We start from the raw sequence: 20,051 nt of genomic DNA on the forward strand, positions 1-20,051 counted from the left end.
ACAAAGGTTGGCAGTAACCCTTCTCCGCATGATCAGCAGTGATGAGTAGCAGATCCACGATACAATACAACGTTCAACAAAAAAGGGTCCTCGGGAGAAGAAAGAAAAAAAAGAATAAGAAGTAAAAAGTCCCTGAACCTCACAAGCAGAGACGATATGCAATAGACTATGTACAGCTAGGTGCTCACCAAACGCATACCCTCCACGAAGCAATACAGCACGACCAAATACGAACCTTGGAAGCCAAGGGGCCAAAGAAAGAGACAAGAAACAAACTCATGGCCGATTTGCGTCTGCCACTTCGTATTCAAATAGAAACCCCCTGTAATTAAGATCTGGGCCCTAGAGTTCCATGGACCCTACTCGTGGCAGAGTCAGGGGCTGCCTCCCGCTACTGCTGGCCCCGTTTTGTTGCCGCTACATCCAAGATTAGGACCCCTAGATCCTAATTAACTCTCTCTCTCTCTCTGTCCTCTCATCATCAAGCTTTGTTTATTCTTATTACCATGATATGAGTCTGGTGCTTAGGTACTCTTGGTATATCTTGGTATTTTCTAATTACAGAGCAACGGCCCGGCCCCCCTTTGCCATCAAATCTCGCTCACTAATGAGCCTTTAGCTGACGACGCAGTTCATATGTATTGTAGGACACACCACAAGTCTTCTACTATCCTATGGCAGCATCCCCCTTCTGTTTCTTGTGTTGCGTCTCTCTCGTGTAGCAGCAACGCAAGCGTTTGTCTCATGTGCCACACTGCCATATGGCTGGTTTCGCACAAAGCCGCATCCGCCAGATCAATCCGATGTCAGAATGTTCCCTTTTTCCTTTTTCTTGAACGGGGCTCGGTCCACCCTGTCGTGGGTCAGGCCCATGGTCCAGGTGCAGAAGCCGTTCCAATGGCCATGGGTGACGACGACGGGACCCCGGCTGTTGCGCCCCACAGGCCCAGGCCAACTTCACTTGCGAGCCCTCCCGAGACGAGAAGAACCTTGACCAGGCTCCGCCCCTTTTTTTTTTATCCTTTGTTGTCTCTACCCATCCGTTTAGAAGGAGAAAGGGAGAGTTGAGTTGGAATGGGAATTCAATATGGCGGCCCTCCCCGTGGGGTGGTGGCTCGTGTCTTGGACGGGTCTCCCCTCCTCGTTCTCGTGCTGCTACATGTCCCTCTGTCTTGCTTCCTGACCTTTCGTCGTTGGTGTTCATCCTGTCCTTTCTCTATCCGTTGATCGCATTATCCTCTTATTTCTCCCCTGCTACCCATCCACAGCAGCAACAGCAGCAACAGCAGCAGCATTCCTGATATCCTTCTTTGCCTCTCTCATAGCCTCAAGCTGGGAGACGCGTGGTGAACAGCTACCTGGCTACTGAGCTGGTGGCGTGGGTGTGTCGCCCATTTATCGTATCATGAAGCCCTCATCAATAAGCTCACTATGGCTGGCGGGTGCTATGATGCCACTGGCCGCAACGGCTGTTGATATCGACTGGACCTCAGAATGTATGTTCTTCCGCAGGACGAGTCCCATGTCATCCCCTCTTGAACGTCATTCATTCATTCATTCATGCATGCCCCTCCCCCTCTCGTTTTGGCTATCTGTCAGCTAACAGGAATGCTTTTCTGCCCTTCTCAGCCTCGATCAAGGCTGGAGCTAAAACAATAGCATACGGCCTGATGAAGTATTACACTGGTAACAACACCGGTGACGTGCCTGGCAACCTGCCGGATCCCTACTACTGTGCGTCCTTCCCTTACTCCCCTCTCTGGCTTGGTTTCCTCCAGGACAAAGAGCCTAGCTAAGGCATTGACGACGGCATGGTTGATAAACTAATGATTGAGACACATGAAAATACAGGGTGGGAAGCAGGAGCCATGTTTGGCACCATGATAGACTACTGGGCGTACACAGGCGACACGGATTATGTGAACGAGACTTTTATAGCAATGCAGCACCAGGTCGGTGATGATAACGATTTCATGCCCACGAATCAGACCAAATCCGAAGGAAACGATGAGTACGTATTTTCTTTCATTTTATTTTTATTTTTTTTCCTATTTCATCTCGAGACCGGTCCAATCCCAGAAGGAAGCATGTATACATATATACACATCTTTATATATGCAGATATAGATACATGTTCATCACATTCCAAGACGACTAACCTCGAGCACCACCACAGCCAAGGCTTCTGGGCCCTCGCAGCCATGGCAGCCGCAGAGACCAACTTCCTCAACCCAAACGACACATCAGCGGGCGGGGTGCAGTACCTCGCGCTGGCGCAGGCCGTCTTCAACGAGTATGCCACGCGCTGGGACACAGCCGACTGCGGCGGCGGGCTGCGGTGGCAGATCTGGACCTTCAACAACGGCTACACGTACAAGAACTCCATCGCCAACGGGTGCTTCTTCAACATCGGGGCGCGGCTGGCGCGGTACACGGGCAACGACACGTATGCCGACTGGGCCGAGACGATCTGGGACTGGATGGAGACGGTCGGGTTTATCGACGACAGCTACAACATCTTTGACGGCGCCGGGTTCGGCACCGACGCGGGCAACTGCACCGACATCGACAAGACGCAGTGGACGTACAACGCCGGCATCTGGCTGCACGGCGCCGCGGCCATGTACAACATCACCAACGGCACCGCGCAGACCAAGTGGAAGACGAGGCTGGACGGCATCCTGGCGCGCACCCAGACCTACTTCTTCCAGGACGACATCATGTACGAGCCCGCCTGCGAGCCTCAGGGCACGTGCACCACCGACTCGCTCAGCTTCAAGGCCTACCTCGTCCGCTGGCTCGCCGGCACCGCCCAGCTGGCCTCGTACACCTGGGACACCATCTCCGCCCTCCTGGCCACCTCTGCCAAGAACGCCGCCCTGCAGTGTGACGGCACCGCCACCGAGGCCGACGGCTACAAGGGCTTGGCTGGCACCGCCTGTGGCCTCAAGTGGACCGAGAATTCCACCTGGGACGGCACCAACGGTGTAGGCCAGCAGATGGCTGCTCTTTCTGCCGTGTTTTATTCCCAGGTCATGGCCTGGTCCCCAGCCCTCTACTCGGATGATACCGGCGGTACTTCGACTGGTGATGCCTCTGCCGGTGCTGAGAAGTCCGAGTCATCGCTGACCACCCTTGCCGCCATCACTACTGGAGACAGGGCTGGCGCGGCCTTTTTGACCATGGCTACTGTGGGTGGACTGCTCGCTGGATGCTTTTTCATGGTAAAGGATTGAGAAATGAAAGTTCGTTCATTGATGGGAACAAAATGGGAACAAAGAGAGAGGAGGGCAAGGAAAAGAAGAGCGCGAATTGGGCAGGGCATGCAGTATATTTTGTATAATGTTGCGCGTGCTATACATATAATCCGTGCTCGTCTGTGCGATGAGCCTGATGGGATGGTGTTATAGATGATGATGCATCAACAGAAGGAGGTTGGGTCTGCTTCTGCTAGACTTGGTGGGAATTAGGACTCACATGGCATGGCGTCTGGAGTATGAGACTACCATATAAAGATATCTGGATGGGGAACCATTACCACGAAAGATGGAGAAACAATAATCTGGTTCTTAAACTCAACCTTGGCATATCCGGCTCAACTCTATCATTTTATCCTAACAAGTAGGGAAAACTCCTTCAAAGATTGCCGGTTTGAAGGGACGGTGGATACGGTGCTATCAAGTCGAATCAGTCACTCATGTAATTGTATGACCGCCGACTCGGGAGGAGATCGGGATAAGTACGTCAAGTACTCCGCCCCCCTCCCCCCCCCGAGTGGAGCAGCTCTGCCCGTCAACTCGACTCGACTCGACTTGACTTGGAATCTCAAATCTGCCCATTAACTACCTGGATTCGCAATTTACTCAATCATTAACTCAAGTTAAGAGACACAGACTCAAGCCACCCGACCAGCTCAATTACCTTGCCCACCATGGCGAACCCTCCTCCTAGGGCGACGACAAAAGTGATCATCGTCGGCGGCGCAGGCACCATAGGATCCTCGACGGCCCTCCACCTGCTCCGGGCCGGTTACTCGCCCGCCAACCTCACAGTCCTCGACGTCTATCCTTTTCCCTCGTCCCAATCTGCCGGCAACGACCTCAACAAGATCATGGGCATCCGCGTCTCGAGCAAGGCCGAGGTGCGCCTGAGCAAGGAAGCTGCTGATATGTGGAGCCATGATGACCTCTTCAAGCCCTTCTTTCACAAGACTGGCAGGGTGAGAAACGACAATTCTTTTATTTATTATGTCGACTTTCGACTTTATTGTTCTTTGATACAAAAAAGCTGATGGTTGCCTCTTTGCTTCCTGTGTTGGTAGATGGACTGTGAAGTTTCCGAAGAGGGTGTAGCAGCGCTGTGGCGCGAGTATCAAACTCTCATCGACGTAGGGGTGGGAGAGACGCATGAGTGGCTGGATACTGAAGACAAGCTCCTCGAGAAAGCCCCGTTGTTGCCTCGAGATAATATCAAGGTCAGACTATTGAAACCTCTCCTTCTGCCCTCCGTGTAGACAACTTACCTAGCCAATGTTTCTGACGACTGTGTTGGTGCTTATCATCAGGGATGGAAAGCTCTCTACAGCCATGATGGGGGCTGGCTGGCCGCTGCAAAAGCAATCAACGCAATCGGCGAGTTCTGTCGAGACCAAGGCGTTCAGTTTGGCTTTGGCGGGTGAGACATGCGCACCCCAACTTGATGTATTGATAAGAGGTCAAAATGATGAGCACTGCTGACTCGGAGTGAGTCGAGGACAGTGCCGGCTCCTTCAAGAGACCGCTCTTTGGCAGTGAGGACCCAAACACCTGTATCGGGGTCGAGACGGAGGACGGGACGCAGTACTTTGGCGACAAGGTCGTCATCGCAGCCGGGGCATGGAGTCCAACCCTGATCGACCTAGAAGACCAGTGCTGCTCCAAGGTGCGCCAAACAACATCTTAAATATCTCTCTCTCTCTCTCTCTTTGATGATCGGATCTCCGCTAACCAAGCCCTGAACACTCCCTATAGGCCTGGGTGTATGCACATATCCAGCTCACCCCCGAGGAAGCCCTCGAATACAAGGGCGTGCCGGTCGTGTACCACAGCGACATCGGTTTCTTCTTCGAGCCCAACGAAAACGGCGTCATCAAAGTCTGCGATGAATTCCCGGGCTACACCAGGTACAAGATGCACCAGCCGTACGGCGCCGAGTCACCCGTGCCGGTGTCTGTCCCGCGGTCGCACGCAAAGCACCCGACGGACACGTACCCCGACGCGTCCGAGGTGACGATACGCAAGGCCATCTCGACATATCTTCCGCGGTTCGAGGGGAAGAAGCTGTTCAACAGGGCGCTCTGTTGGTGTACTGACACGGCAGATTCCTCTCTGTTGATATGTGAGCATCCCAAGTGGAAGAACCTCATACTCGCAACAGGAGACAGCGGGTGAGTTGGTCTAGAGCCTCCCCTTCCCCTTTGCCCCCAAGGAAGAAAGGAAAATGAAAACCCCATATTTCTTTTGCCGAGAGACTTGGCAGCTGACAGATTGATTCAATGGCAGACACACTTTTAAATTGCTGCCAAGCATAGGCAAACATGTTGTGGAGCTGATAGAGGACAACCTGGCAGAGGACTTGGCTCGTGAATGGCGTTGGCGGCCAGGCTCGGGCGATGCTCGCAAGTCCACTCGTGCAGCTCCTGCCAAGGACCTTGCAGATATGCCTGGATGGAATCACGATGATGGGAACTCTAATTCATGATTTGTTCCTGGACCAAAGGCTTGAGTAGTAGCGTTTGTTGAAGATACTAACTGGGAAAAATCTATAATGGTAAGCAATTGCAAACTATTCATACTTGCTCGGCTAGAAAAAGACAATCAAGATTTAACCTCGAGTTTTTATTCAACTCAAAATTACTGAAGTTTCTCTCGTCCAACTGCGTACTTGCTCACCAGGTATGTCAATCATTCAACTCTGGTCACGCTGGAAACTACATGACTGGCAGTTTGGATCGCAACAATTAGATATAATTTGCTTGTTGAGTTGGCTTATCTCATCTCAATTTCCCCCTTACTGCCCTGTTGAGATCCGGTCTCCGATTCAAGGTCATAATCTTGATGGTACGTTGGTTGTACTCGAGTCTAAGAGGCTCTTCCACGAGCGTCCTCAAATAATTAAAACCCGTACGTCAAACGCATTGGAACCAGGATAAAGTCATTCCTCTGGCAAGTCTTTTTCTGTCCCTAGGAGACTGTACCGAAGACAAAAATCACGTCATAAGAACAAGCTATTATTCAGACCGCTATTCATACGGTCAAATCAGTCTGTGTTTTAAAAGTAAGTAGATATATGTATAGAGCCATTTGTGAACGAGCTCAACCATAATCAAATCGAAGACAAATTCATCATAGAACAGCCAGGTCCAGCCCAAAGGCTACACCGGCTGTCTAAAAGATCATTGACGCAATTCGTGTCTCCCATGCAATCAGGACCATAACCTGCCAAATCTTTCAGGCTACTCATTGTGTAGGCCAGTCCAACGAAACGGCCACAAGCATCCTAAGAAGTAGCCATGTGGGCTCCTCCACCCACATGGAAAGTCTGGCCAGTGAGCCACTGCGACTCCGGGCTCGCCACCAGCGCCACGACGCCCGCGATGTCGTCCGGCATGCCGGGGCGGCCCAGGGGGCTCCAGGCGCTGACCTTGGCATCGATCTCGTCGATGGTCATGTCCTTGCCGTTGGGGAAGTAGTCGGCCGCCGCCTGCGCGTACATGTCACTCTTGATGCCGCCAGGGGCGATGGCGTTGACGGTGATCTGCTTGGAGCCAAAGTCCCAGGCCAGACACTTGATCATGCCCGTGATGGCTGCCTTGGAGGCAGAGTAGATGGCATGGCGCGGGAAACCCTGCATCTCTCTTGCGTGAGAAAAATGACGTTCAATCTACAACAGACAAAGGAAGGGGGGGGGGGGGGGGTTTCTTACCATGGCAGCAGAGATGCTGCTTATCAGGATCAGCCGCCCTCCATTCTCCATGACCTTATAGGCCTCCTGCGCCACAAAGAACTGCGCCTTGACGTTCACGGCAAACACCTTGTCAATCTCCTCGCCCGTGACCGTCTCGATGTCACCAAAGTGCTCGATGCCAGAGTTGCTCATGACAATGTCCACGCGGCCGAGCTCCTTCTTGGCCGCCCCAAAGAGGCGCGCGATGTCGTCGCGGTTCGAGACGTCGGCCTGCACACAGACGGCCCGGACGCCGTGCTCATCGCGCGCACGGGCCGCGACGGCCTCGGCGGACTGGGCAGAGGCGACGTAGTTGATGACCACGTCCGCCCCGTGCGAGGCGAGCTTCAGGGCGATGGCGGCGCCGATGCCGCGGGAGGAGCCGGTGACTATGCGATTTTGCGGCATCAGTAAGGGTGGTGGACTTTAGAGTGAGCATCAAAGGTGTTCTTTGTTAGAAACTGAAGGAGATGTCCTACCAATGGCCACTTTGCCCTTCAGGTTTCTCAACTGCTCGGACATGATTCCTTCCTTTTCTTGTGTTAAATCTAGCTGAGAGCTGGTAACTGTAACGGTTGTGTTGATGATTCGAGCTGTTTTGTCTTGGTGAACTTAGCAATGCGAATCACCAGAGTTCGAGGACTCTCCCTTGACTTCTTATGTAGTTCCAGTTCTTTTGCTATGTGTTCGATCGAGTATATGCTATTACTGTAAAGTAAACAGATCGACGTCATTATACCCTCTGTTGTCCGAAGTTGTGTTAGGAAGGATTGCTATGAGGCCTCAATGATTAATGTAAGGGGGTTGTCAGGACGGTTGAGCGCGAAAGGCCGAGCAAGTCAATGGATGGTTCAGGAGAGGTAGTGAGCAGCCACTTACGCGGTAGGCCATCGACATAGTATGGTTTCATTCGTAGTGTAATACGGAGGCGCGCCTCGCTTTTGCTTATCAATATTTCAACCCTCGTCCTTGTTGTCGCTGTCCGACTTCCATAGGACGACGAGAACTTCACACAAGCTCAAGCGCATGGCCTCTCTTGCTGCTGTGTCCTGTTGCTCTCATAATGAGCCCCCAGAATCAATGAATTACTAACTCTTAACTCTAGGGCCCATGATTTCCTTCCTTCTCCGGCTAAACTAATCCTCAACCTAGACTTTGGCGCAACTGTCGCATCCCGAGCAGAGACAACACGGGGGCTGCAAGCCATAGCGAACAATCGTGCAGCGAGCATCTACATTGACACGATGAGGTCACGATCTTGTGGCACTGAATGAAGCAAGCGAGAAAGGTCTCACCGGTGCTCAACGTATCCTGCTGCCCAGCATCATTCATCTTCACTGCCTACGTGGGGACTGGAAACCCGCACAAGACACCAGGTATATTTTTTTTTTTAAAAAACTTAGACTGTAACGCTTGTCTCAGACTTGACGAGTGATTAGCAAAGCTTTGATAGATTTATTCCTGCAATGGACCGTATTGCTGATAGAGCTTTCATTTTGAGGACCGAGAAAATACTCAATAATTTCGTGAAATTATTACCCTGCTACACAGATAATCCGCTCGACCTCACTTTTCCCCTTCTCAACTTCTGCAACACCGTATAGATATCATTATGCATATCACTGCCATAGTTACAGACTGTCCACGGCAACCGTGTGTCCCTCTAGCTGCTACTCATCGGACTTCTGAGCCCCGCCTCTGTGTCCATGTTTGCTTGTATAAGGAGTGACAAGTCTTGCGTGAGGTATCACGGCCTGCCTTCACATTCACAAAGACGCCCCGTTCATTCGCACTCACATGCACACGAGCTGAATATAAGAGGCTTCCAGCCCAGGCAAGAGCACCGACTGGGGCTCCTTAGGCGAGCCATAAATGAGAGAACCCTCCTCATGCGAACGGCCCGTCGGTAGTAACGACGGACAGACCTCTTGTCCCTTTTTTGGGGGGGGGAGGGGGAAGGGGTCGTCATGTTGAACAAACAAACACAGCCAGCTCTGCAGCGGTTGAACCAGCACGACTTCCTCATCTTTTGCATTGAAGCGATACGAAAATCACTCTTCTAACCTCATAGCCAATTCCCTATCCAAACCAACCAGCCAAGTCCAACAACGACAACAACTTTCAGAACCGTGCTGCGCTCGCCTCACCCTCCGCCGTCCCCACCTCTCTCCTACTTCCCCAAGACAACAATACATGCCATGGAGGAGGAAGCACAGACGGGCCACCAAGCCTCCTGGAAGTCCCGCGCCTGGCCCGGCCCCTCAGCTATGCTCTCGTCCTGGGTTCGCCTCCGCAGCACCGGCCCCGGCCCCGGCCCCAACCATGGCCCCGCCCTCCTCCTCCGCCGCCTCAGCATGTGGACGATTCTCCTCATCCGCGTCCTCATCTCCGTCCTCATGGTCATCCTGCGCACCCTAGGCCCCCAGACGATCAGCGTGGCCGTCGGTGCCGTCCTGCTCGTGCTCAACCTCGTCTCCACCGTCTGGTGCCTCACTATGATCGACCGCGCCGAGGGGGTTCGGGATGTCTTCTGCCTGCGGATCGTAAGTCAACCCGCTGCTGGCTCTGCTGGCACTGTGTAGTGCTGTCTGTCGCCCCGTGAAGAAACAAGAGAGAGAGAGAGAGAGAGAACAAGCTGACACTCTGCCTTTCCCTTGCCGGATCTCTTGGGATGCATGTTCTAGGGCCGGAAACACCTCGACGTCTTTGTCGTCTTCTGTGCTGTCTCCCATATTCTCATGCTTGCTGGCTTCTTCACTTTTACTGGCTACGTGGTGGCCAATATCGTTTGGTTCCTTCTCTGGGCGCTGCTCGCAGGGTACGGGTTCATCTGCTGCAAGGCATCGGATTATATTGCCTGATAAATGTTTGCGAATCTCTCAGCAGACTCAAAGTGTATTAAGTACTGACTGAAGCCCGGGTGGAGAGGGGGAAGGGGTGGCGCTTCAGCATGCAAGCCGTTGTGAATGTGTGCTTGGCATACCAAACTTGTGATTCAGGGCACGAATTTCTGAGGGGGTGGTTGGTTGTTGGAGGGCTGCCTGATCAAACATCGCCATTGTATAAGTAGGTTTATGATGAACACTGCATTATTGTAGTCCTGATGACCGCTGGTGTCGGTTGACTCGATGCTACCGTAGGGCTTTCTCACGCGTCCTTTCCCCCTAAAAGGCTGTTAGGTGAATGCGCAGGTTAGGGACCTGTGGAGAAGGAGAAAGACAAAGAGACGAGTAATTTTTAGACGGGTATTGATTGATTGATATTCTATCGTATCCACATTATCATTGATCGACTGGGTATAGATTATCCGGCCAACTGCCCACACGCCCTCCCCGCCTGCCCTTCGAAGGCTGGTATCATTATAATGCTTAAGAAAGTAGAGAAGGAAAATGAAGGGGGAGTGTCTGACCCGGTTCCGGGAACTGACAAACTATGGATACGTGTTTCCGACCGTCATTGGCCAGTCGTCCTCTGTGATTGAGGACCAGAAGATCCAGATCATTACGACGGACAGGAGTGTGAAGAGTGTCTCGAAGAGCGCACCGTCGATCTTGCCGTTTGTGCCGGCGCAGATATGAGAACTGATGGCATAGTTGAAGATCTGGCCAAGGGCGAAGAGGACGGCAGCCAGAGTCAGGTAGATCATGGGTCTCGTCTCACCGAGAACTCTTAGGACGAGGACGGTCTCGAGAACATAGAAGGCGACGAGGAAGATGAGCGGGATGAGCTGGTAGAGCACGTAGAGGGCGATGTTTCGATAGGGCGCTTGGTAGCTCCCATCCCAATAGCCTGTCCAACCATAACCAGTGGCGAGGGCGATGAAACCGGTGCCGATGAGAAGGATGGCGGCTGAGATAAGTAGCAGACCCAGAGAGAGTGGCGTCCCGTCGTCTAGAACCTGGTATCCGACGACTGCGTTGAGCATAAGTATCCATGTCGTGGCGATGATGAAGCCGATGTGAATTCCAGTGAAGGCAACTCGAACACGAGACTCGAGAGGAAACTCTCCAACGGTGAAGATCTCGCATATCGACAGGACGAGGTAACAGGCGAGGAACAGTTGCATTTCCCTATAACGTGTCAATAAGACTGGACGGATAGGTGCTGGTGTCAAAAAAGACGAAAGGCTGGGCCGTTGGACAACCAATTATCCTGACAGAAAATTGCCCGTCCGATGCCATCGATCCTCCCACCAGGCGCTTCATCCCTTATTGAATGGAATTCCACTGCCCTCGAGGCGAGACCAACACCGCCGACCAGTCCATGAAGACGCAATGTGGTATGCCTCCACACGAAAACACATGATGCCGCAAAAAATACGGTAAAGCATAAGGTCGTTGTTGGAAAAAATGGAAAGGGCACGTACCTTCTGCCGACAGCAGCCCGTTTTCTCTCAGACCGCAAGATCAGGTATATGCTCGTCAGAATAGCAAAGCCGCATAATAATATCGATCCTATCCACGTTGGTCAGCTGGGAAGACGGCCAGCGAGCGATGACGATGCCATCGGGTCCCGTCAAGACATACCCAGGTTGCCCAGGTGTCGCCCACCACTCAGTGGGATGCCCACCAGGTGGCAGCTATCGGCCGTGTCCCATGGCCCGCTCTGGTTGTGTGCTGTCGAGAGGAGGTTGCAGACTGGCAGGGTAGAATCTCGGCAGAAGTTCTAACGTGATGGGGATGGTATTAGTATGTCAATTGGCGCCTCAGGATAGGAGTTGGTGATTGTAGAGCTTGCTTACGCCGAAATTTCCGAATTGCGTCGCCACCATTGTGTGAGTGCAGCAAAAGCGGCTCGTCCGAGGAAACTGCCTTTCCGAGTAAAGAAACCCACGAGGGTTCAGTTCAAGGAGCGATTAGGCCGCGTGCAAAGATCAGCAGCTGGTTTATCTCCAAGCAGGTCGAGTCGACTCTTCGGCGTTCACCGTTGAATTCGAGTGCGATGAGGACAGATCAAGCCTGGTTGGGTCAGGAACCAGTCAAGCTGATTGACTACCCAGGACCCAGGAGAGAGACGACCTCAGCAGAATTCAGCGAAGACGGTCAAGAACCGACGGTGTAGAATGCGGCAAGAGTTGGTGGGTCGGCTGTCTTCTCCCTTCTGGATTGTATCTTTGGTCCGAGCTCTTTTGTTTCCTCGCTTTTATGGCTGAATCGATCAGTGGACCGCGTCTTCCCGCTTTACTGCCATCCAGCAGGGCGAATTGTCTTCTGTCTCTTGGCTTTGCAGGAGTTGGCAACTGAACGTGCCCTTTGATGTTTTTCCCCCCCTCTTCTTTTTCTTCCTTGAATTAATTACTCCTCCTCCTGACGTCGCAATGGGTGGGATTCGAAAATTTGGTACCGCGTTCCGAGTCGATCGTGAATTTTGAGTTGTCTGTTGCGGGTCGCTGAGAATCGCATGCAGAAAACTGGGCGAGGGCTGCGCAAGGCAGAGACAGGCGGTTTTAAGAAAATAAGAGGGCAAAGCACGAGCTCGGCGGGCGCGGCGCGGCGGGAAGGAACGAAACCTCGCCCCTGCACCCTGCCTATTATGTATGTGTACTTGAGTACCTTGCCTACACATGCATGCACCAAGCAGAAGACGCAGTTCTGGCAGGATTGCCAAGGAAGCTGCGATTAGATGCGAGGCCTGCGACCGGGGTGGTCCTGGGGTGATCCCACAGCGGTTGGCTGGTACCAGCGTCCTAGAGGCGGTCGGCCCCACTCCTCCAGGTGGATTGGTCCTCGCTGATTGGCTGAATTGATGGCCGATGGGCCAGAAATGGTACCTCGGGAGTTACTCTGTGAAATGAACCAGGACCTCCGAGATGACAGGTCCTCTCCGCGGTGGTTTTTCCTTGGCTGGACGAACAGAAAGAGAAAAAAGCCATAGGATTCTTAAAATTGGTGTCGCTGCTTGCCCGGGACGATGTCCTGCGTTGCACTTTGATCTGGTTTTCTTTTCTTTCCTTGCCTGAGTCCGACGTGACCAAGAAGAGACATGTGTACTATGGTACCGCATGTTTCACCTGCCATTTGTCCAAACCGCCTAAGGGGATTGATTAGTTCGGGGCACGGGCTGGGGACAATTCAACCAGGAGACGCCACTATGTAGATTGTATTGTTAGGTACGGAAGTTTAAAATAAGAACAGCAATAGCATGGAGAAAAGCAGATTATTCGCATTGGCTACTTATGCAGGATGAGGAAGAAAGTGTTGGAGGGGGGTTGGTTGGCGCTGCTGATACAATAGCAGGGAAATTTGGCGCGGTACTTACTCAAGTACCTTGTATCAGGTATCGTGGCCACACAAGTCGAGCGCTAAACATGAGATCCCGGCTGACGAATTCCAGGTCGAGGTTGCAGTCCTTCCAGTCTGACCTGGAACGACCGATCGCCATCTGCCATCCTGCCCGGACAGAGCACATCTGTCGCCTGACTTTGCACCATCTCACCTCACATATTCAAGCGCGCCATCTCATTAGCCGACCGGTATCCGTCTCGTTTTCAAGAAATCTCGCCATCCTCATGCATGATGAGCTGGACCGACTCCGGCATGCATGCTCTTCTGCTTAGTAGTGCCAATGTACCATAGGACGATATGTCCCATGCAAGTTATGCTACAATGCCACTCACTCATTGCTGCGCCGCACTGCCCCCGGTGGGTGTCATAGTGGGGGGACCACCCTCCTTCGACCATGACCACCACCCCTACCCGCAGTCATGCAGTGGTCTGCCGCATAGCATATTAACAGCCATGATATGGGGAGAGAGGAAGGGGTGGGCACAGCCACACGCCACAGCCCCGACTTGTTGACTGGCTGGGCGGCATGCGTTGGGCCCCCAATTGTTGTGTGCAACCGATGGTCATACACTAAACACAAAAATGTCCATGGTAGCGAGCCTCCATATCAGGTTTTTGCCCTTTGCTGATCATCATCAACACGATGATCGTGCTTGTTCGAAAAATTATTCGTCACGTCCACGGTTTTAGCTCCATAACAGCGCGTCGAATTCGGGGTCAGACTCGCTGGACCACCCCTTGCACGTCGCGACCGATGTCTTGGAAATCGCCCCGCCCCCTGCTCAGTTGGAAGGGGAAATCAACCCAATGTTGAGAATAGGTATACTGTATGCCCAACCATGGCTGCATTTGTAGGAGCCCAGCTGTCAGCCCAGCCCCTTCAGCCGACACACACTACCGTACCACAGTCATTGATCACATGCACTAGCGTTATGAGCCCCTCGAACTCTGATAGGCAGTCAATGGGACAAAACACGAGGACGACTACTGCAGGCAGTGTACTATGGTAGGTCAAAACTTTCAGGATGAAGCATGGTGCTGACAGCATAGCTTTTGGAGTCCTTCCGATAAGCAGAGTAGTGCTCATGCTCTTTGCTCATCCTGCACTGGACATTTCTTCGTGAGATATTACTCTGGCCTGAAGACTAGAGAGCCTTCAAGTGGAGGCTAACAGGTGCTGGTGGAAGAAGAGAGGCCTAGGAGTCTGTCAAGATTGGATTTGTACGGGCTGTCATATCTCGTTGAAACTTCCACTGGCGGTTCTCTTCTACATATCCAACACATGAGCGGTGCTCTCAGTGAGAGCTACTCCGAGGTTTATACTTCGTACCGAGCGGTACGTTGGATTCGGGTGGTACTATCTCTCGACAACCACTTTTTCGACCTGGAAAAACCCCAAACTCAACGTCGACCAATTCTTGGGGTCGCATACATTGTTCTCTGGCAAGAAGGCCACTCACCAACTGATAAAGTTCGCAATACCCTTCATCTAAACAGCGTGCCCAGTGGACGGCGAAGCCCTAACATACTTTAAGCAGGGAAAGATTGCAAGTCGTTTTGAGTATCCCGCTAGAGAATGTATGTGTATGAGTACGTACCTGAGTACATATCAGGACTCAAGACCTCCTGCCTTCAAGTGAGGGCAGAGGTAAGTACCACCTCTATAGAATACCACCAGCCGAACCTTTCGTATTCTAGAACACAAGGGCTTTAGAAAATGGATATCTGAATGAGTCCGTGAAAGTACGTCGCGGTATACGCGGGAATATGGACCAGCTCACTGCGAGAGCAGAATCAACTTCAAAGCTCTCTCAGGGCCCAGCGAGTTGGCAGTGAACCTCTAGCAGCGCGTTTCAGTCTCGAGGCAAGGAAATATGGCCCGGAGAGGTTGTCCAAACCATTCTCCCCGTACCACTACGGATAATCAGGTCGTATCTGTATCAAATCATATCCGACGTTTTCCCAGACCTGTGGGGGCGATGCCACTGGATCTGTCTCTTGCTCCCAAGAACCCCGGATGCCGGTGTCTTCCTCCTTGTGCAACACCAGACCACGCATTCGCCCTCGCCCAATCAAGCCGTCGCGCCCGGCCGTCTTACTCGAGAAAACAAGATCTTACCCTACGAGAAATGGCCTCGCTACTTGTGTCATCTGACGCACATTCATCTTCTTGCTCATGTCGTGTACCGTGCAGCTGGAATCACGAAGGGCGCAGGAAATGGAAATAGGGCCGTGGCTGAGCAGTGACACAGCAGGACTTCCCGATGCCGCGTCCGCCCTTTCCATTACTTTTACAGCTCGTACCATGGCTGACGAGCCGCTTCGGCTTCATTCACTTTGGGGGTGCTAATATCTGATGTGCATGTAACTAAAGGGCGGAATCCGGACCGCTCGCTGGGCTGCGTGGTCGACGTTTCAGCCACAACCAGCCTTGCATGCAAAAGTTCATCGACCTATCCACGGTTTGCGTGTGAAGTCTCAGATGTTTCCGGTCGATCGCGGTGAGAGCTGCTGCTCGAGCTCAAGAGGAAAATAGCAACCGCAATGGAACAGCAACGATCCTATGGTTGGGTGGGTTGAAGCTGAAAATCGCCGAGTGTTCCCTCTGTAGACCAGATGTTTCCGGACTAACCCTATACGTTCAATGTTCCAGGTGTCGCCCTCGATATAGTCTTATGCGTAGCGGTTCGGAGCTGGCAAGACCATCACAAACAGCCTAGAGAAGAGCGAAACTGGCAGTTCCCAACCCTCAGTTGTCAGGCATCTGCGCAATCCGGTATTTGAATTATATGTATCGATCTGCATGCATGAGGGACTCCGTTGCCTATGCTGTTGTTATCAACGAACGCCAACTCGACGGAGAGAGGGCTCAACAGTCTCAAAAGAGTCCTACATCCTCTTCTTCGACCAATTTAGTCGAAAATGATCACACAGTCCTAGGAGGAGGCATAGTGCGAACGCGAATGACGTCTAGGCAGCATCCGTCGTTATGGAGAGCAGTTAAATGAGCTACAAAGCTTGTCTCCTGAGGACGATCAAGCCTAGTTGATGACCTAACTCCAAATCCAGGAAACATCATCATTCATTCACTACCAAGCCGTCACTAGGAAGGCCGTAGGACTAGGGACTGATTTGAGGTTGTTTCCTTCAACGCCAGATGCTTTACCAGCCAACCAGCGCCAATAAGGTCTCTTGGAAGGCACAGTTCCGTTGAAGCGCCGTCTTCTTTCTGGGCCGAGATGGAGAAGTCGCGAATAAGAGGTTTTGTTGTAAAACCTGTACACAGTGGGAAGGAGCGATCACCAGTGTTACCAGTACCCTCAAAGAACTCTTTCAGGGCCAGGTTGCCCTAAACTTCTCCTGCTCATCATTAACGATCAAACTATTCAGTCCCCCCTCCAGACTAACGACGCTGTGTTTAGCTTCTTGGTGTCTTTGTTCTTTCACACACATAAAGCTAAGCAATTTCTTGCTCAGCATCACCGTCGTGGTCTGGAAGAGATCGGCCGTTCTCTCTATGGGCCAAAACAGCATGGTCAACAGTCCTGACGACATAGATGCCTCTTAGCGGGCGACTTGACACTCTCGCCAGCGTCCGCCTAAGGTTTAGCCGTCACTTTTTGGAGGGAGAAGGGGCATGTGATAAACACCAAACCACTCTAAAATCAAGCGTAACAAGATAGCAAAACTTAGATTCAGCTCTCTGCTTTAACACTTCTCAGGCGCAGGCGGCCGGTGCTGGCCACAGGCTCACGCCGGTCGCCCTGGGTCTGGTCAGCTTAATATAGCTGGATCTATAAGCTGCTGCAAAAGAACTCTGGTGTACACTCTTGAATCCATGACGTGGACAATCGCGAGAATCGAGCGCAGCCGAAAAGTATATATAGACACCTCCCTGCCGCTGCTGGAACTGGTGTTTCTCCTTTCCCTGGTCCTCGTAAACCAAAATCCGTTTAGACATACACGATCTCAGTCAAGTCCTTGATGTGTGCAGTCTCGTCTTCTTCTTGACTTCCTCCAACCTCGCTCAGAGAAGCCTCGACGATGCGCCTGCTCGTATTCTTTACGATGGTGGCAGCACCGCTGGCTACTAGCATCATGGCGGCTGCTGTACCAAGTAGCAACACCACGGCCGTGCTCCTCTCTCCGAGAGTGCTGCCGCCCGAAATGGACCCCAGCTGGAATAGGAAATGTTGGTTCCAGGGCGACGACACATATTTCTCCGCCGTCACTGAGATCTTCGCCAGGGAATTCGATCTCAGAGGCGGCTCGTGCGGAAAGGGACTTCTGGACAACCTTCGCGGCGGTACGTCTTCTCTCTCTCTCTCTCTCTCTCTCTCTCCGTACCAGCAAGTTGGGATCGTCCTTCGCTAACAAACCCAAAAATGAGCAGAATGCTACACCCAGAATATCAAGAACTGGGGATGCGACCGCATCGGGACGGCTGGCATCTATGCCCACTTCGAGCTTTCGCCCAGGATTGCCTTCTTTCCCGTCTGGACGGAAGGCTGCGTGGAGAGAGCCTTTGCGATCGCAGCGCGATACGAGTCGGCGCCGGACACCATCAAGTGTTGCAGGGCCTCGGACGACGTCTGCTTCAGGGATGCGCCTGGTCACCAGGCCATTCCCGAGGCCGGCGAGAAATGGGACTGGCGAACCGACGACTAGGCCACCATCTCCTTCGAATGGTAAAGGCCTTCGGTCCTTGGGCCGGCGTGGTTAGGGCCGTCATAGGACGCAGTGTGTCTGGCTGGCGATGGAGTTTGACACTCGAGACATCCCATTGAAGGAAGCCGTGGATGATGTGCTCATGATGGTTTTGTGACAAGAAAGAAGATACCCCAGCATCAAAAGTTTGCATAATATAAACTTGTCAGAACCACGAAACAATAGAAAAATGTATGAAGAGCACGAGTGCCTAATATCCTAATAGGGTTACCTTCACACGATGGATGGAATCCTTCTCCGCAAGCACGAAAGAAGCCTCAAAAGTAGTCACACTTGTGTCTTCCACCAATAGGGATACGGCTATAGATGCAGGACTTTTACGGCACTCCCCGTCCGTTAAACAGAAAACTAAGATTACTTTTGACTCAAGTACGTAGGGCTTGTTCAGCGCATGTCACCCGTCGGAAGAGAGGTTGTTGACCAAAGCAGCCCCTTGTCCGCCTCACCAGGTCTCATCGAGACCGCTGCGCTGGTGCAGGTGATATTACTGTGTAAGTTCTCACGCGACAAAAGACTTTAAAAGCCATGAAAGGTGGTGTGCAGCCTCCGCGGCGAGCGGGCGACGGGGTCCCCCCTTCTCCAAGGTTTACTGCACGTCAGCTGCGGGCAAGACTGACATGGTGGTCTGAAGATGAGCAGGTGATGCATCTTGCATTAGAGACGACATCCAAAGAGGATCGGATCTCCCCTGTTGGACTGACTTTCTCCATTCACCATTCACAAAACGGAAAGCTGTAACGAGGATAGTACGTGTATGAATGAAGATCTCGTTGAGCCATGGGCTGAGACCGTGCAAAGTCATCGTACGAAGCGCCCTAGCCGCCCCTGATATTCATCTGACGGGGGATCTCGATTCCTGGCGCTGTTGATCGCAATACAGTGTACTGTAGGTGGTCTGCAGTGTCCTGCCGGGCCGGAAGGGGGGCGGGGGAAACAAATGCCTGGAGACCCTGAACTCTAAAGTCTCATACCTATGCAGGGTTGCGTCATTGGAAACGGTGGGCTTTTATGGAGGGGCTTTTTTTCTTCTTCTCTATAGAGAGAGAGAGATAGAAAATAGAAAGGTAATGAAGAGGGCAACCAATCAGCTCTTTGAAAGAAACTATTTGAAGTTGAAGAGAGGAAGATAGGAGTGAAGAGGGGGGAGCATAAGGAAGAGGGAATAAGAGGGAAAAGAGGTAGTTGAAGAAAGAAAATAAAGAATCACTAAATACAAATACACCAGATGTCAAGAGAGAAGATGGAAAGAATAGAAAGAGAAAAAAAAAGGTTACCTAATAGAGGAGGGGGAATTGGCTTTGGATGGAGGTCCGCGTGGTCAGACCTGGGGCTGTACGACCTTACCCCAGATTCAAGAAGGTCATCTGGCCTGAGTCGGCCAGCCTTGGAGGCTGGAGAGACCCCACTAATAATACATCGATGTTTTATTGTGAATCTTGAATTACTATACATCAATCAGATCGTATGAATCTGACCACGATGCACTTACTGTACAAGTAATGGAGACCACCAGTGAAACCGGGACAGCCGCCGTCGTCATCGAGCGTTCCCTGATTTGAGAGAGACAAGAGCGGAAAAGAGGAAGAGGATACTGATAAGACATTGTGAAGTTCTGCTGGCTATATCCTTGGCAGGGCAGGAAAGATAGGATAAAAAGAGACCCTCAAGTGGAGACATGACAGCACCGTGCAGGGTCACCGTCCATCCGCTATAGTCTTACGGAACGGCATCACTGGAGACCAGATCCAATTGTTGCCCAAGGAGGGGGGAAGTCAAGATACGCGAAGGTGCAGAGATGAAAAACAAGGGGAAGGGTAAAGGATTGTACGTGCCATGTGCTACAGGAACTTCTCATAATAAACAAACATGAGACCATTCTATCCCAATCTCAGGGTCTCAAGATGCGGAAAAGGGGGTTGCGAATGATGAAGAATGATAGGTCGAACATAGCAGATACGCTAAAGTTTAGGGGTGACACCTGTAACTCCACAGCACATAGGCCTGCACAGGTACCTGGAGCCGTTATCACTCTTCCCCCATCCGCCCCAGTCTCCC

The 20,051-nt window shown here is 52.1% G+C and overlaps 6 protein-coding genes across 6 annotated transcripts; 4 read left to right on the forward strand and 2 right to left on the reverse strand.

The window, feature by feature from the left end:
• Positions 1–1,405: 1,405 nt before the first annotated feature.
• On the forward strand, positions 1,406–3,236 carry M406DRAFT_330039 (family 76 glycoside hydrolase; the record flags this gene model as incomplete). The annotated part of the gene is made up of 4 exons (XM_040920477.1): positions 1,406–1,496; positions 1,630–1,734; positions 1,852–2,011; positions 2,177–3,236. 4 exons carry the CDS (start codon positions 1,406–1,408, stop codon positions 3,234–3,236), a joined length of 1,416 nt encoding a protein of 471 aa, XP_040777164.1.
• Positions 3,237–3,931: 695 nt separating this feature from the next.
• On the forward strand, positions 3,932–5,739 carry M406DRAFT_339466 (FAD dependent oxidoreductase; the record flags this gene model as incomplete). Its single annotated transcript, XM_040921448.1, has 6 exons — positions 3,932–4,219; positions 4,322–4,474; positions 4,565–4,674; positions 4,758–4,920; positions 5,010–5,425; positions 5,541–5,739. The coding sequence occupies 6 exons, from the start codon at positions 3,932–3,934 to the stop codon at positions 5,737–5,739; spliced, it is 1,329 nt and encodes a 442-aa protein (XP_040777165.1).
• Positions 5,740–6,537: 798 nt separating this feature from the next.
• On the reverse strand, positions 6,538–7,392 carry M406DRAFT_339467 (NAD(P)-binding protein; the record flags this gene model as incomplete). The annotated part of the gene is made up of 2 exons (XM_040921449.1): positions 6,538–6,885; positions 6,964–7,392. 2 exons carry the CDS (start codon positions 7,390–7,392, stop codon positions 6,538–6,540), a joined length of 777 nt encoding a protein of 258 aa, XP_040777166.1.
• A 1,790-nt stretch (positions 7,393–9,182) lies between these two features.
• On the forward strand, positions 9,183–9,845 carry M406DRAFT_68568 (uncharacterized protein; the record flags this gene model as incomplete). The annotated part of the gene is made up of 2 exons (XM_040925179.1): positions 9,183–9,527; positions 9,669–9,845. The coding sequence occupies 2 exons, from the start codon at positions 9,183–9,185 to the stop codon at positions 9,843–9,845; spliced, it is 522 nt and encodes a 173-aa protein (XP_040777167.1).
• A 378-nt stretch (positions 9,846–10,223) lies between these two features.
• M406DRAFT_322273 (uncharacterized protein) lies at positions 10,224–12,156 on the reverse strand. The gene is made up of 4 exons (XM_040919617.1): positions 11,726–12,156; positions 11,511–11,649; positions 11,351–11,438; positions 10,224–11,054 (listed from the first exon to the last, which is right to left on the reverse strand). Exons 1-4 carry the CDS (start codon positions 11,753–11,755, stop codon positions 10,415–10,417), a joined length of 897 nt encoding a protein of 298 aa, XP_040777168.1. The 5' UTR covers positions 11,756–12,156; the 3' UTR covers positions 10,224–10,414.
• Positions 12,157–17,366: 5,210 nt separating this feature from the next.
• On the forward strand, positions 17,367–17,936 carry M406DRAFT_68570 (uncharacterized protein; the record flags this gene model as incomplete). The annotated part of the gene is made up of 2 exons (XM_040925180.1): positions 17,367–17,574; positions 17,662–17,936. 2 exons carry the CDS (start codon positions 17,367–17,369, stop codon positions 17,934–17,936), a joined length of 483 nt encoding a protein of 160 aa, XP_040777169.1.
• Between the last annotated feature and the right edge of the window lie 2,115 nt (positions 17,937–20,051).

The sequence above is a fragment of the Cryphonectria parasitica genome (assembly GCF_011745365.1).
Source record: "Cryphonectria parasitica EP155 unplaced genomic scaffold M406scaffold_4, whole genome shotgun sequence".
Taxonomy (NCBI): Eukaryota; Fungi; Ascomycota; class Sordariomycetes; order Diaporthales; family Cryphonectriaceae; genus Cryphonectria; species Cryphonectria parasitica.